At 31.4% G+C, this 21,494-nt stretch overlaps 1 protein-coding gene across 3 annotated transcripts in view; it reads right to left on the bottom strand.

Moving 5' to 3' along the window:
* LOC130442391 (talin-1) overlaps positions 1-21,494 on the bottom strand; it is a 106,756-nt gene that overhangs the window by 11,934 nt on the left and 73,328 nt on the right. For 2 of the 3 annotated variants that reach the window (XM_056776457.1, XM_056776458.1), the window contains exons 24-32: positions 19,661-19,853; positions 19,227-19,432; positions 18,558-18,972; positions 14,635-14,825; positions 7,657-7,773; positions 6,233-6,754; positions 3,788-4,043; positions 2,542-2,800; positions 600-755 (exon numbers count right to left, since the gene is read on the bottom strand). In XM_056776457.1, the coding sequence (XP_056632435.1) occupies positions 600-755; positions 2,542-2,800; positions 3,788-4,043; positions 6,233-6,754; positions 7,657-7,773; positions 14,635-14,825; positions 18,558-18,972; positions 19,227-19,432; positions 19,661-19,853 (2,315 nt within the window). Of the gene's footprint in view, positions 1-599; positions 756-2,541; positions 2,801-3,787; positions 4,044-6,232; positions 6,755-7,656; positions 7,774-7,972; positions 10,060-14,634; positions 14,826-18,557; positions 18,973-19,226; positions 19,433-19,660; positions 19,854-21,494 lie in introns of those variants that run through there. The other variant, XM_056776459.1, reaches the window with a different exon arrangement.

Consider the following 21,494-nt stretch of genomic DNA (forward strand, 5'->3'; position numbering starts at 1 on the left):
TTTATCAATTTTGTAAGTGGATCGATTTTTTGCTGATGAATGTGTATATGGGGGAGGGTTAATTAGTTCAAGTTTCCTGCTTCTTAAAAGAATAAAAAAATTAACTTTTGGAAAGTATATAGAGCTCAAAGGAGACTACATTGGAAAATAAACTGATTTTTTTCCAAAAATCTAAACTTTTATAAAATCGTCTCAATGTTACTCGATTGTCTTCATCGCTTCCACATCAACTTTTATTTTAAGTTGATTGATTTAAACAGCCTTTTCCTCAATATTTTTTCAAAATAATTACAACCAAAAAAACATTGTATTTTTTCATTTTTGAACTATTTTCTTCTCAGAGATGTCAAATATATGCTACTTAAGTTTATTCTTTACTCCTTTATTGTGTAAATAAACATATTTGGAACAACAAAAGTATGATGATTCAAAAAATTTATATTATAGAGTAATGCTAACACGGTTTCAAACAAGTTAGCGTAAATTACAGATGAAAACATATGATGGTCACAGATTGATTTAAACCAATACTTCAACATAGAAAACACAACAATTAATATATAGTTTATAGCACTACTCACACAGAACTTTCTACTTACCGCATAGAAGAATCCATTTCAGGTGCGGAACTAATGTAACCATCAGTATCATCGCCAGAGGTATCGTACCCTTTAAGTTTATACTTCGCTTGCCGAATGGCGCTAAGTTTATTACGAGCCTCCTCGAGTTCTCTTTCCTTTTTCAGTACTTCTGATCTGAAAATTATTTACAAATAACAAATGTTTCAATCAGAACTTTTGCACTAATATAAATATTCTAATTAATCAACAACAACAAATAGATATAAAGATTTAATATAATTGATTGAAAGTAATTGGAAAACAAAATTTTCAGCATGAGAATGTAATCATTACAGCAAACTAAGATTTTCTCAAACAATTGTTGATACTTTGTATTCTTAGCTTATACTTAAGTAATTACTAAATTACTGAGCTTACATATCAAAACTCAAAGCTGATATGGGAGATCCTAAGAAAGCTTCATGAAATAAAGAGGAATAATAGAATATATTTAGTCTATGTTCTGATTACACAGGCATCAAAGGAAAGAAAGAGGCCAATACACTTACTTGAAATGAGGTCTTTAATTATCTCGAAGTCGTTTTGTAGTGATTTTATAAAAAAAAGTTTTGAAATAAGGAATTGAAAGCACCCTGGCGATGCATTCAGGTGCTAGATTACAATGAAAAGTTTTTTCGGAAATTTGATACCTCTAGATCCAAAATGTATTAAAATATATAATAAAATCAAGATACACGTCCTCGCTGGCTTTATTCAGAAAGGACCTGATGATATTAAATCTAGCAGAAACTGACGAATTTAGATGCTGTGGGAAGTACTTGGGCATTGAATTCTAAATTTAGAATATCTCGCCATAATTGACAAACCAAAATAAAGCTTTGGACAAGGAACCTGTCAAAGCCAATACCTTATCTCCTTAAGGGGGTATTTTGGTCTAGGAATTTGAAAATATCGATTTTTTGCATATTTTCAAAGCTTAGACAAAATGTCCATAAACGGATTTTTAATAATTCGCATTATTTCTGGAGATACAGTAGATTTTATGAAATATTGTCTAAGCCGGCCGAGTGGAACGAGTTATTCTACTGGAATTGTTTCTCAAACTTTAAAAGCGTTTTTCTCTCAACTATTTATTTTGTTGAAGAGATTGGCATGGTATCTCAAGTTCTACCCGACCGATTCCTTTGAAATCTGGCGGAAATCTTTTTTATATATCTCGCGTCTTCGGAAAGATCAAAAAAAAAGAGGAAAAACTGATATTTCAAGACGACACTATTTTGTGAATTTTTTTTAGCTAAGGTCATGCCATAGAGACATGTTTAGAGATTATGTCAACTAGGGTGCACTATTTTTTTGTAGCTCCTACTTAACCAGCCTAATTTATTGAAATTCTGATTTTTTTTACATTTATAAAAATTTTAAATATTAAATAAAAAAATGGATACTAAAAATGTTTTTCATTTTTTTACGTTATAGTTATAAACGAATCCCTTACTGCCAATAACACATTAGAAGACTAAACGGCAATGTCCCAATGAACCTAAATTGAGATAGGAGTGAGAAATCAACAAAACTTGCCAAAGAACTTCCATTCCAGCAGAATAACTAATAGAAATACTTATTTTGTTAATGTACTGATTTTTGTACTGTTAGTACTTTGATTATATATTGGATGGGTATGTGTATGATAAGGAGTACTTAGTGAGACTTCTGTGTGAGACAACATGTATGAATAATAACAAACAATATTTATCAAGAAATACATTAGTTCTAATTGTGTTAATTTTTATATCAATCCTTTGTGTTAGTAAAATACATAATGGAATGTTACAACTTAGTTCTTTGACAAAGATGGCATAAACAAATATTTATCTGATTAAATTAAGAGAACAGTTTGATCACAATCACAATTTTAAATACCAGTATAAATAATTGTTTATGAAAAGAAACTTCGTTTTACCTTGCATTAATTTCCTGGGCAATACCACCAACCATTTTCTTGTTCAGAACTAAATATCTTTCTTCTTCTACGCTCTTGGCTTGTTGTGCAGCTCTTACTAAATTATCTGTGGATCTTATAACTGCATTTCCAGCAGTATGAAGTCTCCTAGTGGCTTCTGTATCACCTTCTGCTTTTACTTTACAAGCTACTAATAACTGGGCTGTAGAACTTGCTACTTGTTTTGCAGCAGCTATCAATTTATCTTCACTACCCATTCCTGAAATTAAAACGTTTTTACTATTTGTTTCAAACTTCCATTTCTACTAAAAATATTTGTCTTGGATAAAATATAATCTCTGAATTGATTCTTGTATTGTTTTATTAAATTGTTTATCTCATTCTGAATATTACCAGAATTTATTTGGACAATACTAGGTGAACTTTTCTGAAAATATTAATATTTTTAATACTTTATCAAATGAATAATTGTTAAGATATATTTTTGAGTAATATTTTCTTCTCTTCAATTGATTGGATCATAAAAATCATGATAATCCTACTTCTCTTTCCATATACGTTCACAAAAAATTACGAATCATAATAAATATTTAACTTCACTCAATTAACAAAGTTGGGATTTCTGAAATATACTATACTAAAAGCACTACTACTACACATTAATTATATCATTGTTTAACACGTCTTTTGATAACCAGTTTACGTCAGTCTATATCATTAAAGCCAAAATTTTAATTCCATAAAACAAACGTTTTCAATTGGTTAGGTTATTACTCTTTTTTTCCAATGATTCGGCCTTACCTATATAATGATACAGTTATCGAATATTCTGGAATTGTTTAAGACTGATTCGTTGGTTTTTGAAGAATTTACGAGATTATTTGAGATTGAATCAAAATTACTATGAACGTAGCAGATGACAGGAGGGATAGAAATTGATAGAATTTGGAAAAACGTAAACGTTAAGTATATAGTTATAAATCTTGATTACAGAAATATTAATTCAACCCCAGTGTGGTAAAATACTAAACACAATATAGTGTTTAAGTGGACCTTATAATTATCGCCAAAAACATATAGAAAAAGATTTTTATTGAATTAGTTATATAAAAACATTATGCAACTAATTCATTTTAACGTATAATAACAGTCAAATCCTTAGAGGTGTGCATATTAAGCGTGTGCTATGGATACCCTGCAATTAACACATTATCAAATATCTAATAGTTTTTTGTGAATCACTTACCTTGAACCAATGCGTTCGCACTTTCGACGAGACTGTGTGTGGCAGCAGCAACTAACCTTGCCGCCGAGATCAGTCCTTCTGACCACTGACCATCATCAGATGACGAAACTGGAGTACCGGACATTTTACCCGCATCAATTAATTCACGTTGTGCTGCACTGGCTGCTTTAATTAGAGCTGAAGTTGCAGCTGTGATTGATTTGGCGGCTTCAAGAATCATTTCATCAAAGTTCATTGATTCGTCCAAGTCTTGTGTCTAAAGATAAAATAATTAAATTAAAAAAATACTGACTCAAGCATATTTATTTAATACCTAATTTTTTCCATATTACTTATAAAAAATATAAAAACATCTTCAAACAAGTATGTTTTAACTATTTGATATTGCAAATTATTTAACTGATAGTTATTATTCTTCTTCTTGGGATAACTATTATTCCTAATATTGGCGATTGTTTTGAATGTCATCACTTTTTTCTCGGCCCTTTTGAATAGTTCGAAGGTAGTTTTAAAGTCATGTCCTGAAGTTGTTATGTCACGATCTCTTCATTGTCCAGGTCTTCTGTTACCATATACTTTTCCTTGAAAAATTGATCTTTGAAAAAAATGGAATTTCCTATCATTTTTAATAAGAAGTTCAAGGTTTCTAGTCTTCTTGTCTTGATAATTTGAATTACTCATTCTTTGTTCGTTCTAGTACAGTCATTTTGTTTGTCCAAAAGATCCTCGATAATGTCCTGTAAAATCACAATTTAAAGCTGAATCCTTGTCTACTTCGGTTATTGGCGAAGACTCCATTCCATAGAAAAATATGGAGAAAATATAACCTTAAAGAATCAATATTAGGTTATTAATGCTGAGGCTGGTTCTACAGTATTAAAACTGTGATACCCTCTCTAACAGTATACTTTTTGATTCTGCAATTTTTCAATTTCTATAATGTTTGTCGGTAGCAGCTGCTGAGTGTATCTCTATAATAATATGTTTGACTCCTGGGTGCTTCTAAATAACAACCAAGAATATCAAACATATCTTATAGCGATACGCAAACTCTTATTACATTTTCTTGCTTGAAGAACCACTATAGTGGAAGCTGGTTACCTGAAGATGGCTTATAAATCATGGGGTTACTAACTACTCACAAAACCATCGATAAAATATGTATTAATTTCACTTTTATCATAAAATACCACATTGGAAATTATTTTGTGGAATAAAGAAATATCAATGTGGAATCTATAGCAAACTTATTTCCTAGCTACCAATATAGTTTTATTCTGAAATGAATTAGTTCTGAAAGGAAAATGGCATATAAAGCAACCCTTTTAGAACAATAACATTCACACGAAGAATTATTTTTAACTTTTATTAACAATAAAAGTGTGTTTTTTCTAATTGTAATCAATTTCAGTGATTCAACTATAAAAGCATATTCTCAATTAGAATAGGAAATATCCATGTATTTTTTTATATTTTTAATTCACTTTATACATTGCAATAACTCGTTAAATAATATATATTCTATAAAAATATAGGTGGGTTTCTTATTATGCATCTTTTATTTTTCTATCTAGACTATACTTATGAATTTACACCCATTTTGACCACAACCAATGATAATGTGTCTATCAAATTTCTTTCTTTCTAATGATCATTTTAGACAATTGGGAAAGAATTGAAGGGGAAAATAATATTTCTACTTTAATGTCTCCGAGAATAAATTATAAAACAATAAAAGTGAATTTGAATTACATGCATATTCTCTATTTATTTGTTGAGTCATGTATGTTTTAAATTTTTCTATGAGTTCAAAGTCATGTTACGGGATTGAATATTTAATATGTGATGAGCCAATATAGTACACTCAGTTTCTCAGGCCATATCTCTATAAGGAAATCACTAATCTGATAACCTTGAGGAAAACAAATAAATTATTCAACTAGTGTAAAGTAGAAATGGCGGAGCTCTTCCATCACGTGACTCAATCTATGATTTAGTCAGTCATCCTGATTGTAAATTCCTTGTATTCACTACTGTTAACAACATTATAACTTTTGTATTTTTTTATTTGTCACGTTATTATTAGTCACGTGATGGAAGACCTCCACCGTTTCTACTTTATTGTGGTCAGAAAAAATTGATTCCAAATTCGTGAAACGATTCCTGGTGATCCTAGCAAAGATAATAGTACGAATTTATGATATTATTATACTGTCAACGGTTTATAACAAGTTTAAAATTTCGAGTGATTTCAGCTTTTACAATAAGGTTTTATACAATATCGTTTTTCACCTTAATCTGTATTTTTTTAAAGTAAGAATTTATTATAGAATTTTTTTATTCATTTTTAAAAACTGCTATATATAATATAATTAAAAAACCTAATAATTACTTGTAACATTTTATCACAAATAGTTTATTGAGTTTTTTAAATAAATGTCTTACCTTAATATTTTGACGAGGTCTTAGGCTTGCCAACTTCTTAGCTGCAGCGTCAATAGAAGCAGCAGCACCCAGTAATTCATTTTCAGCAATAACTGTAGGATCATCAGGATCAACCCAATCAGACCCTTTAAGCCTTTTTGCAACGCTCAGTAGTTCAGTAACACTTTGTGCAATTTTTCTAGATACTAATGGAAGAGTTTGTTTAACATCAGCCGATCCATTGCCTTGTAAAATTAGTAACAACAATTCTCTGAATTGTTTTGCACAATCATGTCCCGCATTCAATGTTTCGATTCTCAATTCTTGTGTTTCGGCTAAATTGTAAGCAGCACTTTTGCAAATTATTAACATATCAGAAATAGCTTTTCTCGATAGATTAGCAGCCGCGATGATGTCATCTTGTTTATTACTGATACCCGCTGAAGCACATTTTGCTGTTGCATTGGTTAAAAATTTTGTGCAGCGAATTAAATCTTCTGCTGTTACTCCTTGTTTGCAGCCATCACTACTAGAATACAGCGCCTGAAATCCAAACAAATGCAGATCAAAACATATAAGAGACAGTTTTAAACAAAAATTAGCATATAGTGGTGAAAATACATATAAGCATTGAAAAGAACTTTATATCATGGTGCTAAGTAAGGAGAGTATTTGGGAAAATAATTCACTTTCCAAAATTTCAAACGAAATACTGTTAAATGGAAAAAAACCTCTACTTAAAGTGATACAGGGGATTTGAAGATAATACCAAATACTCATTAACGGTTGATTCCCAATGTGTAAAAGGCAAAATTAAAAAAAAATACGTGGTAATAAACATGGAATGAAAATTCATTGAAGGAAAGATATCCAATTTAGTTAATTCAAATGGACTAGGCAAGAGTAACCGTTTCTTTAGTCTAGAGTCCTGGCCAGGCAAGTAAAGAGACTAAACTCACAAAGAAGGAAGTCTGAACGACTTTTATTGGTCCCAAGTGTTTCTGTGCTGTGTGGTCTTTTAATAATTTCGTAAAAAGGTGCCTCTATAGTCAGAAGTATTTGGATGTAAAACAAAACAAGCTTCTCAGTAGCTTCTTAACAGAGTACTGTCGCCTTCGGAAATAACTGATGAGATTAGGTCCCTGAATAGCTCTGATGCGAGATCAGAGTTTTAGTACATTGTACTAATTATAACACTATATATGTATTGAACAATTCATGAACTTAAGCTGTGTTATTTAGCAACATGATTATATGGGGTTGTAATTTGATGAATGTATGTATTAGAAATATACTAATTACATGATCCATTTAATCTATTACCATGTATTGTATTTAATATTCATATTAAATTGTTATACTAACAAGAAATATTGATTGGCGTTTAAGTAGGAGAAAGTAACAAAGTCAATAAAGCGTACCGAGTGAATGTTGTAAATATCTACCTTCATTTCTTGGCCAATTGCTTCAACAGTAGATTCTAATGCTCTAGTTCCTCTTGTGTGTTCATCTTCTACAGCTTTAACGGTTTTCAGTAGAGATGTGACATTTGTAACCATAACCTGTAAATAAACAAATACTATAAATTCAGTGCATATAATCTAAATAAAGACAAACATGCTTTTAGCCATACACAAAAATCTTGAAGCTGAAAGGTTGAAAGTTGTTAATGATTCGGGTATAGCCGTGATAGGAAATTAGGTAGCGCCAAAAACAAGAGCGGATATATTTATTTATTTTTTAACAATATATTTTCCCAGCATTGATCCGCTCTTGACCAGAAGAGACTATGCAAAAAAACAGATCAAACATAAAATACGTACCGAAGAATAACAGAGGAAAAATTCTTGATTTGAAACAAAAATATTTTTGATTCACACCGTTTATTAATAAACAATAAAGAAAATAGATAATTTTGTTGTGTAATAGGTATAGCAAAATATAAAAGTAAGAAAACATACCTATATGTAAACATTTTGACAAAATTTTAAAAGGGTATCAGTCAGAATACATCGTATTTGTAAAAATATCTTTGATTGATGGTTTGACGGAAAAGTCCCTTTTTAGATATTAACAACACTTTCGCTACAGTGATTATATTCCTAGTTATAAGGAAAACTTTCCATTGTTGAGTAAATATGGAGAAAAAAGAATTTTGGGTTTTAATTAGGGATTGCAATCCCGGGATCACACAGTACCGAGATATCGGAATCTCGGGTAAAAAAAACTGCCTCGAAAATCCCGAGATTAAGCCTCTTAATCCCAGGAAAAATCTTGAGATGTTATTTATATAATTATTTGCTCTATTTGCGTTTTCTGAAATGTATTGTATAATTAACGCAAAAGTCGACAACGATGCATTGCGGAAACAGCACATAGTTAAGTCAATTAGCCGGCAATCGGGAAATCACTAACCCTGCAGTATCGGAAAATTACGGAGACAAAATTGTTTGTTATAACAGATTTTCATTAACGCGCTTTAATCGAAGAGTCGAGCTGCTGTGATCTGCGATTTTATCCAAAAAGTTAGTTAAAATTTGTTAAAAAGTTAAGGCATGATTTTGTGACTAAAATAATTTAGAAAGACATTTTTTTTCTTTAGTTACAAAAATTTTTAACTATTTCATAAATTCGGACTTCGTAAACTCTAAGCAAGATGACTGCTTTAAAACCGCAAATAGCGAAGAAATCGTTAGAATTTATCGACAAATTGAAAACTAAAGAAATTGAAGATGGGGAAATTTTAATCTCCTTTGATGTAAGTTCATTATTTCTCAGCATGCCGATCTCGCAGACCTTAGAGTACCTCGAGGACTTACTGATATCTAGTTATTCACTGTATCAACAAAAATGCTTAATAAAATATGTGGCCTTGTACTTAATGGTCGTTAAATATTACAACAGAATAGATATGCAATGTTTTATTTGAAAAGTTACACATAAAAGAGCTATTAAAATTTCAAAGAAATGTAATAGACTTCATCCGGGAAACGTCCCATGAAAACAAAAACCATTTTTACTGCATTTTGGCATTACCAAAATATAATTTTGCCTATCCTTTCGTTCTCTTCTGTTGCAGAAAAATTATCCGAACTGTCAAATCCTCCATATTTCAGACAAAAATATAGAAGTAATGACAGAACACATTTACCTAATTTCCGAATGATTATTTTTTGGAAAAATTCCAAACTCTCTAAACTCAATATATGAGGACAGAAGTAAATATGAAGATTATTTTTTCATAGTAATTTTTTCCTTGAAGCTTCACTTTTCTGTCAAACCGTCCTTATATTTTTGAATTTTAACAACACTAATTTCATGTGACTACACATATGTCTTAAAGTTTGTAGCCTTAACTAACTGATATTTAATATTGTAATATTATTTACAATAACATTCACAAATTGACAGAACTATGAAAAAAATATTGACATATGATTTACATTAAAAAATGAGTAAACATATCAACGTTTCATTCAATTACACATTATTATAGTTTCTAAAGACTTAATAAAATCAAAACAAAAATATTTAAGAATATCAAATTTTACTTGGTGACAAATGTTTTGATTCATCAAATTAAAATGTCCCAATATATTGTATATAATTGTGTGGTATTCTGACTAATTTCTTTCTATTATTTCAAGGGAAGCATTACACAAATACTATAGTATTTTTTGTTACAAGAAATAAACCAGAATAAAAATAACTCAAGAAGAAGCTGTGATTAAACACTGAACAATATCTGATTGCAAGTCAGAATTAACGTTTTCCTTGCTGTCGCTCAATAGTTTCAACAATTCGTCCTCTTGATCCGAAATCCACCAATCAGTTTCAGAGTCCGTCACCTATGGGCCAATCAAAACATGTTTTTTGTTAAAATAACACCACCACATCACAATATGTGACAACCATATCGTTTAAGTTGATACTGATAAATATCTATGTATCAAACTTACACATTTATTTTATACTATAAGATCAAGGTTTATTCATTTTGAAATATTACAAACTGTGTATCAGCTTAAACTGCCACTATACATTTAGAATCCAGCAAAGTCCTTCGAATTTTTATTGAAATATTTTCACAAAAATTCAAGAAACTGAAACCATCATCTGTGGACAAATAAATTTAAGGAAGCGGTGAAAAATTATGGATTATCATTCTATTTTTAGTCTGATTTAAATTATTACAATACTTTTCAACATGCTTTACATTTAGGCATAGAAAATTTTCAATAATGTTGTTGACTCAAGGAAGCTATAATTGACCATTTAAAAAAATTTCTTTGGTACAATTTGTATATGAATAATAACTAAATAGAGAATTGCTTTAGATGTCAAAGTGCTTAGATAAAGTCATCTCTATTTTAAAAAATGATTATCATTCGTCTATGTTATAGTTATGAAGTCACGAAATTGACAATTAAAAATTTATAATTAAATTTTTACGAAGCAAGGTGAGGATTTAACTGCCTCAAAATGGTCTAAATGTCAAAGAGGATACATGCAAATATAATAAGAATGCAAAACTGTTTATTAGTTGTTTGAAGAAGAAAAGGGAAGTTGTAACAGTTACTTAAGCTGAAACTTGACTAACCAATAGGAATCAGAAGAGTGTCTTTCAGTACATAGAAAACAGTAAATCTAGTGATCAAAGTGATATCTAATAAAGATGATGTAATAGCCGGGAAATTATCGAAATGCCAAAAAAAAACGTGAATGTTATCGTGAGGATGTAGCGAAATAAAAAACTAAACCATAATTCCAAATTTTAGAGATTGTAGGAAGATAAGAATAACTAAAACAATAAGATTGTCTCAATAAATAAATATAATAGAAATACACAACTGTTTATTAGTAAATTGAGGAAAAAGAAAAGTTATAAGGGCTACTTAAGTTACTGAAACTAGACTAATCACTAGAATGAAAAGAGTGTCTCAATATAAATATGAAATTCAAAAGACAACATTCATTTATTGGTTGTTCATGAGAGAAGACCAATAAACGCCTGACACTATTGTGATTATTGCTACAAAAATGACGAATTAATCTTAGCGTTTCAGATATAATTGAAACTCCCATGTCATTGACTCAAAGCTGGCAGAGTGCCACAAAATCTTGATTGAAATAGGCAATTATAATTCCTGATCATACTGGATTGGAGAGGCCACAACACTTTTCTAAAAAAGGAGTTTATTAAACTGAAGGAGAAAAACTTTCCGGGGCATTATTACTCAAAACAAATACTACTACCAATGGTTATTCTAAAAAAGTAGCATTGAGAGTCTGGAACAAATTGTACTTCACATCAAAAAACAACACAAACACTATAAGAGTTCTGCCTCTGCATTTGAGGATATAATGTTTATTATGTCCACAGATGTATTCATAATCCTGTATACATGTTATATTTTGGTGGACTTTAAACAATCGTGACATGTTTTGATGAGCTCCATTAATGATTAAAAATATGGAGGAGTTAAATATAAAAGCATGCGCGTTATATTAATTTGATAAATATTATTACATTATTTAAAGTCCACTTGTGAAATATTGCAAAATTAGCACAACGCACATGCATTTTTTCATGTTATAATAGTAGTGGTTCTGTTAGTATTGATGGACCCAAAATACTATGATATGTTTATCTGTAGAGTACAGAGTGTATACCCAATTTAAAAGTTTATTTGAACTTACAGAATTTAATGGTAAATATATTGATTAACTTTTGTCCTAACGTCATCCTAAAACACGCACACTTAAGGATGTCATTGGCAATATCTTACAGTGTTATACTTATTTTTATATACGCCAAACACATTTCACAAACACAAATTGAAGAAATATTTATTTATTCATCACATATTTCTATAAATTGGACAAAAATAATACGATATGTAGATATATGAAAAATTAGGTTACTGAAGAATAAAAATTAATATACACTGCTCCCAAAAATTAATGCACAACACCGTCGTTCCAAAAACTTTCATTGAATTTGTTTATAATTATTGTAATAAGTTTAAATATCATAAGGCACTCATATATGATATTTATGGCAAGTTTTAATTTAGAACTGTTTGTGTTTATGGGTTATAAGTACAAAATGACAAATAAGGAATAATCAATTTACATAATTGGTTTTTGTACAGTTTAATTTGTTGGGCGAGTAATTAAATAATTTTATAACTCTTCTATGGTTATTGAATCATTATCAAGCGTAAATTTAGAAATTTCACCAGGGAGAATTGTAGGAGTATTACATGAAGAAGGTTAAAGTTATCGGAATATAAGAAAAAGGTTTGAAGTGTCCCATATATCAGTATCTCGAATGATACAAAAGTTTAGAGAAGCTGATGGTAATTCCAGAAGACCTTTCATTGTCAAAAGACGATTTGAGACATGCGGAAGCTTCCAATCTCAGGTATGTATTTTGATATTACAAAAAATGTAATTCTTGCCTCTCAGCTCGAGTGGCAAGAATTACCTGGTTGATTTTGAAATCAATACCATGGAGTTGTCAGCACGGGGACCAGACCGACTAGACCTCAATACCAATGAGCATGTTTAAACATGCTTGGTAGATACCTAAGGAATCTTGTAAGGAATCTCTTATTGAAATATGGAAGGAACAGAATGACTTAAGGTCGTTTATATTAAGAAACAATGATCCCAGGCCGTCATTCAAAGGAGAGGTGGAAATACCAAATATTAAAATTGTTATTCATTCATTCAATGTTATTTAAAATCGCTATATTTTTGTTAATTATATAGTTTTTAATGCTACTGCTATTGGCGCGTTAACTTATTGTAGCAGTGTATAATGAAAAGAAAAGTTTTCGATTTTGAGCGCATGTATAGGTATAAAATGTCTTCAGAATATTGATATTTGTTAAATCAGAATAAAAAGGATGATAAATAATATGATTGAAAAGTCTAGAATAAACTGTCGAGGATCTGAAAATAATGAACTGTAAAATATTAATCATGAAAGAAAAAAGTAAAACCTAAAAAACTGTGGAAATGTAATCGAGGAACGGTTTGTTTTAATGTTTCAATATTACACTGAAACTACCGAAGTTTATACAATAAACTTTGAATACTATTGAATATCTGCCATACTTCATTATTTATTTGAGTTTTCAGAAATATATCTTACGTTGAAATTATTGAATTATTTCGATTTTTTTATCTTAAAAAAACATTACAATGAATTTGAGCAAAAACTTTTAAATTTTCCCTTTTAAACAATATTTTATATCATAATCAATTTAACAATATTTTGTGTTAAATTATTTTTGAAAATTGCTCACGAAGGTTCTAATTGAATAATTAAAGTTTAATCAATGTTATTAATTATATTCCCTTCATTAAATTTGTTCTATCAACAGTTAGATTGAATCCTGTATATAATAAATTCCAGTTATTTTGACTTTAATGTAACATGTTTTTTCATGAAAATATTTTTCGAAGTCGATCAAAATCGTATATGATGATATCATCTGACAAAATCTCACATAAATCTGATATATAGATTATGAAAAAAAAACGAAACTTTTTACTTGTAAAAACAATCCAAGAAACCGAGCAACCGTGACGTGAGTATTATCCTGAAAGTGCTCCATTCTGTGGAAATATTTGTAAGTGGTTTTCTGCTTTCAAACAGGCCATATGAACCCGGGACCTTCATTTATTGTAATTATTCCAGAAACAGTTGATAAAATCCATATCCTTGTAGTTAGCGACCATGGAATTGAGATATGTGGAGTAAAGGTTAATATTTTAAGTGCTGAGACAGACAAAGACCCTTCCGGGAAACTATAACCTGAGAAGATCTGCTGATGAATCAGCCTAAGAAAGAACCACCTACAAATACTAACAGGAGTCATGTCGGGGCAGTATCAATGGACATGAGAAGATGCTAGACTTAGCAGATAATGCAGTGTGGAGATTTTATTGCACAAAGGACAAAACCTCTATACACGTTCTCTCGAAAGGTGAGAACATATGAATTAGAAGACAAAGAACTCTGGCAGCTACAGCCATCCCAAATTCTGAACTTTTTTAGAGGAGTGAGATTAATAGCTCAGCTATAAACACTGGCTTCCTCAGTATCGCAGCAAGAAAGAGGGACACAATAGATCCTTTGGGTAGAGGTGTACATAATATTCCAGCCTACCCCGGTTTACTTATAGAATGAAAGATATTTTTTGTTAGCATAATCATAAATACTTGACTCTATAGAGAGTATCGTTAATATTCTGTAGATTTAATGCATAATTCTCCCTGGGTTAATTAATGCTTTTTATAATTAATGCACAAACTTGCAAACAATGCTTTATTGGAAATAAAACAATTAGTCAAAAAAAAATAAAAACAGAAAATAAAAAGCTTTAACTTAAATAATTAATTCCTCGTACCTTAGCACTGTCTTTTAAATGAACCATAGCTGGATCGTTAATGGGTTTTCCACTTGCCGCTTTTGTAGCTTGAATTAGATCACCAAGTGCACTCGCTACATCACGTACTGCATTTATAAGCATAACTTGAGAGTCTGGGTTATCACTACCCAAACTGGCTGCACCAAATTTCACCACTTCCGCTAGTTGCACTAGAAATTAAAGACATAAACTACCATTTAAAAAAGTTTTCTCGTTTATAGTATTCAAAGTGATTGTAAATTGTCACAAACAATCAAGATTTATTAACCGTGTCTTAGATAAGAAATGATCATAAAGTAAATACTGAATTCACTGTTTACCTCAACACTACACCAACACTCACAATTACATTGTCTCACGGTAAACAATTTACCTTCGGTCTCTGAAGACGATAACTTGGTTATCGAAACACGCGTCAGTGTAAACAGTGTATTCAGTATAAATATCGCCAACGGTTCCAGAAATTACAAATTAATTAAGAAGATAAATGATAAAAAAGAACCAGGATTATCGTATTCAAAGTAAGAAAATATTGGTATTGACCATTGGCTCCATTACAAAATAAACGAAATGTTAATTTTTGCAACATTGAATCTAACTGACATTTTTAGTACTTATTCTTGAAGATACTAAATTATATAGTAGACATTTAATTGTTTATATTCTTATAGATTTTAATTCATCATTTTCTATAAATCGACTGTACATAACTCTTATAAAATATAAATACCATGAGCGAAGTTAATTCGTGATATTTATTTTAAAAATTAAATCGAAGAGCCTCCAATTCATCCTGTGCACTCCACAATGGTAGTAAATTTTTGGACCCAGTTGGGTGTTAGTGTGTGTTTATTTTTTTTTTCCTTGTTTAAGTACCATGTTAAATTATTCAGAACGTAAATGTAAAATAAGAAATTTACAAACAACTTGAACAACTTAAATATCGGCTGGCTATACAAACATTTGTATTAATTCAGAGATATATATTGGAAGGCATATAGCTATATTATTTTTTACAATTTAAAAAAAATGACAAAAGATATGTTTCCAAAAGTTTGAGCTCTGTTTTGTTCTTCCTCTACTCTTTTTATTATAACTCTCCATTTGTTTCTGTCCGCTGTTCTTTATCTCCACTCAGTTAATCCCACTCTTCTCAAATCCGATCTTACCTCTTCTATCCATTTCTTTTTCGCCCTGCGCCTCTTCTTCTAATTCCCACTTCCTCCATTTGTGCTCTCTGCAATTCTGTTTGCATTCATTCCGCACACATGTCCCAACCACCTGACTATTTCACACCACCAGTATTTTTCGGAGTACTTTCCTCTTCCAGATTTCTATTTTTCAGTATCTTCTTAGTTAGCACCCAGGACTCACATCCATACTGTACAGTCGGTCTGAACATTGTTTTGTACAATCTTATCTTTGTTACTTTGGAGATTACTTTTTCTTTAAGAATATTATTCACGGACCTCATTATTCTGCTACCCTTTTCTAGCTCTTTCGTCTCATGATCCATATTCGTAATCAGCACACCTAGATAATCAAAGGACTAACTGTTTGAAAATGATATTCCTGGTTTTCCGCCCTGAAACGTTTATTTTCCACCTGATCTTTTCGCCATTACAATATCACAATATTTCAAATCGAAGTCTATTGTTGCAATTGTAGACATGTGACTAGGTGTGTTATCCTGATACAAGGGAACACCTATCCCCAACTTCCCCCGTCGTTTCACTGCTATCGCCTCAAGTAATTTACTTGTCTCTGAAAACGTCAACTTTGTTATCGAAACGCACGCCAGACAGTGTAATTGGGAGTTTTGGTGTAGCGGTAGTGTAAACAGTGTGTTTAGTATGAATATCACCAACGGGTTTCCAAAATTCCAATTTAGTATATAAGGGCGATTTGAAGAAAGAATACATTTTCAGAGATTTCGCCAGTTCGTTAGTTTTTGCCATGATGTTATTCGATTTTGTGAGTGTTTGTTATTTAATATTCATTCTACTTCTCAAATAAACTCAAATACTGTTGTAGTAATTATTTACATTTTACTTTGCATGTTAAAGAAATTCAACACATTTTTTTGTATTATATTTGTATAGTTTTGACTTGTATCACCTAGGCGCTGTTGGCACTTAATATTTTATTGTTGTTATTGGTTAAGATTGGAAGACACAGATCAATTTAGAATTTTAAACATTCACATCATTTCAAAATTTTGAATATATCCACCAAAGTACACGCAGCGGTACAATAGCATGTCATAGCTAACAAGACTTATATCACAAACAGAACAAAAAGTACTATAACAGTGCCATCATGATACTAGTCATAACTAAAGTCGACTACTTAAAGTGAACTTTCCTCAATAGTAGTTATATGATCTGACCTCCATATGAAATAGACACAAATGTGCATTGATAATGTTACTGGAAATGAAGTAGATCCCAGATAATGAAAAATTATACTACCTCCACCATCCACAAAAGGCCCTATTTGTACAATGTCATCATCAAACAAACCATATCCAGGCTTCTCAAGTATATTGAACAAATTATATTTGTGAACTAAAATATAGAAAAAGAGTAAAACAATTACTTGAGCATTAATAGGTGGGGTAAAAATAATCACCTAATTGGAAAACCCTACAACTTTTGCAAAAGGTGCCAAATGTAATTCGGTTTTGACATTTGTGAAGTAAACAAGCACATAATACAAATCGACATAAAACATAAATCGGTTTAGTCCGCCAGAAAGAGGAAAAATTGTTTACATTTTTTTGCGCTACAATTCGTCGTTTGTGTTGGCACACCGAGAATTTCGTCGAATATTTTCTGGCCGTCCAACCCCAACTGGACAAACACTGCGTAGTTTGGCCACTCACTTTGAAGAAACTGAAACTACACGAGATCTTCCAAAGGCTGGTCGGCCCTGGAGCAGCCGTTCTGTTGAGAATATCGCTGGTACTGCCCAATATATCGAAAGAGAGCTCGAGACAACCACCAGATGACGTGCCACACAACTGACGGTTCCTAGGTAGCTGTTAGCTAAACGCGTGAACGTACGCTCAAGTCATCCTGAATCTCAATAAATAAAACCATTTTTTATCTAAAAGCGATGAGGTTCATTTCCATCTTAGCAATTAAGTGAATAAACAATAGTCGTTTCTTAGGAAAATTCGAATATCACCCACAAATCATTATACCCACACTGGTGTGTTGTTTAGGCTGGAGACGTAATCAGACCTTAATTACCAATGATTCTCTTCTTCAGTTGGATGGATTAGGACTGGAGAACATGTGAAATGGTGCACACTGCTAGAACCACAACCAATATTCTGAAAGAAGCATTCCCGGGTCGCTTAACCTCTGGTTTTGTTGATTTGCACTGGCCGTCCAGATAACCCGATTTAACCTTTCCAGACTTCTTTTTGTGGAGGTTTTTGATGTCTAGTGTTTACATCAACAAGTATTAGACTTAAGAAAATACTCGTCAAGAGCGCGAGATCCTATCTCCCGAAGGTCTGGCCAGAGTGATGGAAATGCCAAAAAACGAGCTCATCAACTTTGGAGACGCAACTTAGCCGAAATAATTTTCTCAACTTGTATAAATAAATTCTAATAAATTAATAAAAATGCTTTAAATGCGGAAGTTTTGCTCCTTCTTGTTTTATTATTCAAAGTATTTTGTTGTAAAGAGATTTATTATCATCATATTTAAATATCAGATACCTTTATAATAGAGTCACAATACTATTTATGGGAACCTAAAATCAGAATTAAACATACAAAATTCAAATCAATCACTAAGTTATTCGTATAATACACTATTGTACAACCAGCCGAAAATAAGAAAATACGAAGAATATATATTTTCACAACAAGTTACAAATTAGTACTCACCGATTGTAGCTACTGAATTTTGTGCAGCCACTGCCAATTGCTCTTGCGAAGAAGCAGCACCAGCAACCAAAGTTTTAGTATCTTCAACTAAAGCCTTGGCAGTTTTTAATATATTCTCTCTATGGTTAGCAAATGATTCAAGTTCATTTTCTGGATTAAGATTTCCAGCAGTGGCAAACATAATTGTAGTTTCCAGATCCCCTATAATACCGGATACGGTAGAAGCAGCGTTGATACAAGCTTGAGTACCTCTAGATTCGTTCTGCAAAGTTGCTAACACTCGAGATACTTTTTCTGTGACGTTACGAGAACAATCTCCTACTTCGCGTAGTATTATGTCATCTTTCCTGACCAAGCACTGACCCCCAGTTTGGACTAACTCCACGCATGCACTTCCTAACTGCTGTACTATTTCCTTAATGATAAATATTTAAATTAATACAAACGTTTCAAATGATTGAATTTTTGAATTGAACATTAGATAATTAATGTGACACTAAAGCTATACTTGTAATGCTTGCCAAAATAAAATATCTAGCTAGCGACGAAAGGGAAGTAGAGCTCCTTTGAATCCTGGGACATAGGAAACTCAGAGGACAATGGTGTTCGATAGATATAAGGTTTGATTAGGAAAATAATGTGCAATAAACTGATTTAATTACTACTTACTCGAAGTCTAACGGAAACCTCAGCATTTGTAGCAGCTGCGGCTGCACCAATACTATCACTTGATAATTGGGCATACTTGTGAGCTAGATCTGCTGAGAGTTGAGCAACTTTTTGAGTGTCAGTGGCAGCTTTACTGGCAATTTCTCCAGCAATTTTTGCTATGCTTTTTGCACATTCTACCATTCGAGTCTGATAGTCAACAAATCCTGTAATAATAATAACAAAAAGATTATAGATTTTGAAAAAAAGTATCAACAATCTAATATTCTTCATATTTTAGTTATAATTATTTTAATTTAAGTTTATTATTTGACTAGTACACACTACACAGTGAAAAGAAAATTAGTGATTACTCGTTGACACGTGGATAGCCCCTTTTTTATGGTAAACATTATCTTATTAGCCAAGTATGTTTGTAGCTAAAATCCACTTACCAAGATCACTATCGGAAATAATTAGAGATGCTCTGTTGTCTGATAATCGAGTCATAGATCTTGTTAAATTGTCAACCACACCTGATACAATTCCGCTTTGTGTTGAGATTGCTTCCAAACTAGTAACCAAGTCTTGAAGATTATCTCTTAATGAATTGGCACATTCATCAATATCAGGATGAATATTTACTGCCTGAAATGAAGTACAGAATTATGAATTAGCGAAAGTTACAATAATTTTAAGCTACAGATATAAAATAATGAATTTTCAAATTGTATTTGGTTATTATTTATATTAAACTATCTAGAAAAAAAAAATCTTATAAAATAAAAGCTCTGCTGTTGGGCTAGAAAAAATCGTCCTGTGAAATACCATGAGATTCAGGCATACTTGGGTATTAGTTTCAATATTGCATGAACATTTGGCTGTCAAAAAGATTTGTTCGCGTTGACTATCACATAATTGACAATCGCTCAAAAACGTTGTCGATTATTTCAAAGAAATTCTGAGAAAATTCAATCGCAGTGCTTTAAAATACGTCTATATAATCATGACAAGCGACGAATCAAATGCAACAAAAGTTGTTTGGGCACGAAGCATTTCGAAGCAAATGGTCGCTAGTTTTTTCGGAATAACTGGACATGTGGCCAGGTTTCCGTTAGATCAACATAAAACGGTCAATACTGAATGGTACACCAGCATTGGTTTGTCGGAAGGGAAACCAATCGCAGAAGACGAATCATTCTCCACCACGACAATGCGAGCTCACACACATGAGTTCAAACAAAAACACTTTTGAGCAGTCAAAACATCGAATCGATGGGTCTTCAGCCGTATAATCCTTGTTTGGCAACTATTTATTTCTTATTCCCACAGAACAAATGGCGTAGGTATATTAAACTAAAAGTATCAATTTAATCCGCCAGTGGAGTTTCAAAACAACGTCGCCGTACATTATAATAAACTTAATTGTTCTCATGGATTCCCAATTTACCAGAATAAGGATTCGTGTTTAGCTCGTTTTTGTTATTCGTCATTTGCATTGCAAATACCGAGATACTGTAATATGACAAAAAATACATAATATGAAAAAATACGGATATTGAAATAGTCTCTTGGAAGTCACTCATATTGACAAATAATTAAGTTTATTTGTAGTTATGCAGTTATATTCTGACAGTTCCTACATGATCTATTATTAGTCAAATTATCAAAAAAATGTAGTTGTATTAGGAATTATCGGAAGATCAATAATAATGATGTGAAAAATCATTCAATGAAATTTGGTAAAAGAGAGAAATACAATTGTAGAAATTAAGTTGCAGTATTCGCACCGTGGCGACTTGAAGATGTATTACGAGTTTGAACTAAATAAACAGTAGAATGTGTGTAGTTATTGTTTTTGGGAAACTGTATTTTGGAGAGAAATAAATGACAATTTTGAAACTTGGAAACAGTGTACAGATGTTTTACAGCATTTTCAGGATGAGAGTCGATGTAAGGTAAAATGAACCACGCATGAGAACCGATAACAGACAGAGTCCGAAAGCTAATCCGTTCAAATCGCCGGACATAGGAAAACAGTTGCATTTGACAAATATCACTGTTTACAGATTTTGCCTAATGACTTGGAGATCTGCACGAAAATATCTCTAAAAAATATTTCACGGGAATAAGAGAACATTGGGAGGGAAAAGTGTCTTGTCTTCTTTAATCGATTCAAATAGATCCCTATTTCTTGAAACTTGTGACAAGATTTGAGGATATCTGACGCATTTAATAACAATTTTACCAATAATTTTAGGGTACTGCATATTTACTTTTGGATTAAAA

Source organism: Diorhabda sublineata, chromosome 4, assembly GCF_026230105.1.
Source record: "Diorhabda sublineata isolate icDioSubl1.1 chromosome 4, icDioSubl1.1, whole genome shotgun sequence".
Taxonomy (NCBI): domain Eukaryota; kingdom Metazoa; phylum Arthropoda; class Insecta; order Coleoptera; family Chrysomelidae; genus Diorhabda; species Diorhabda sublineata.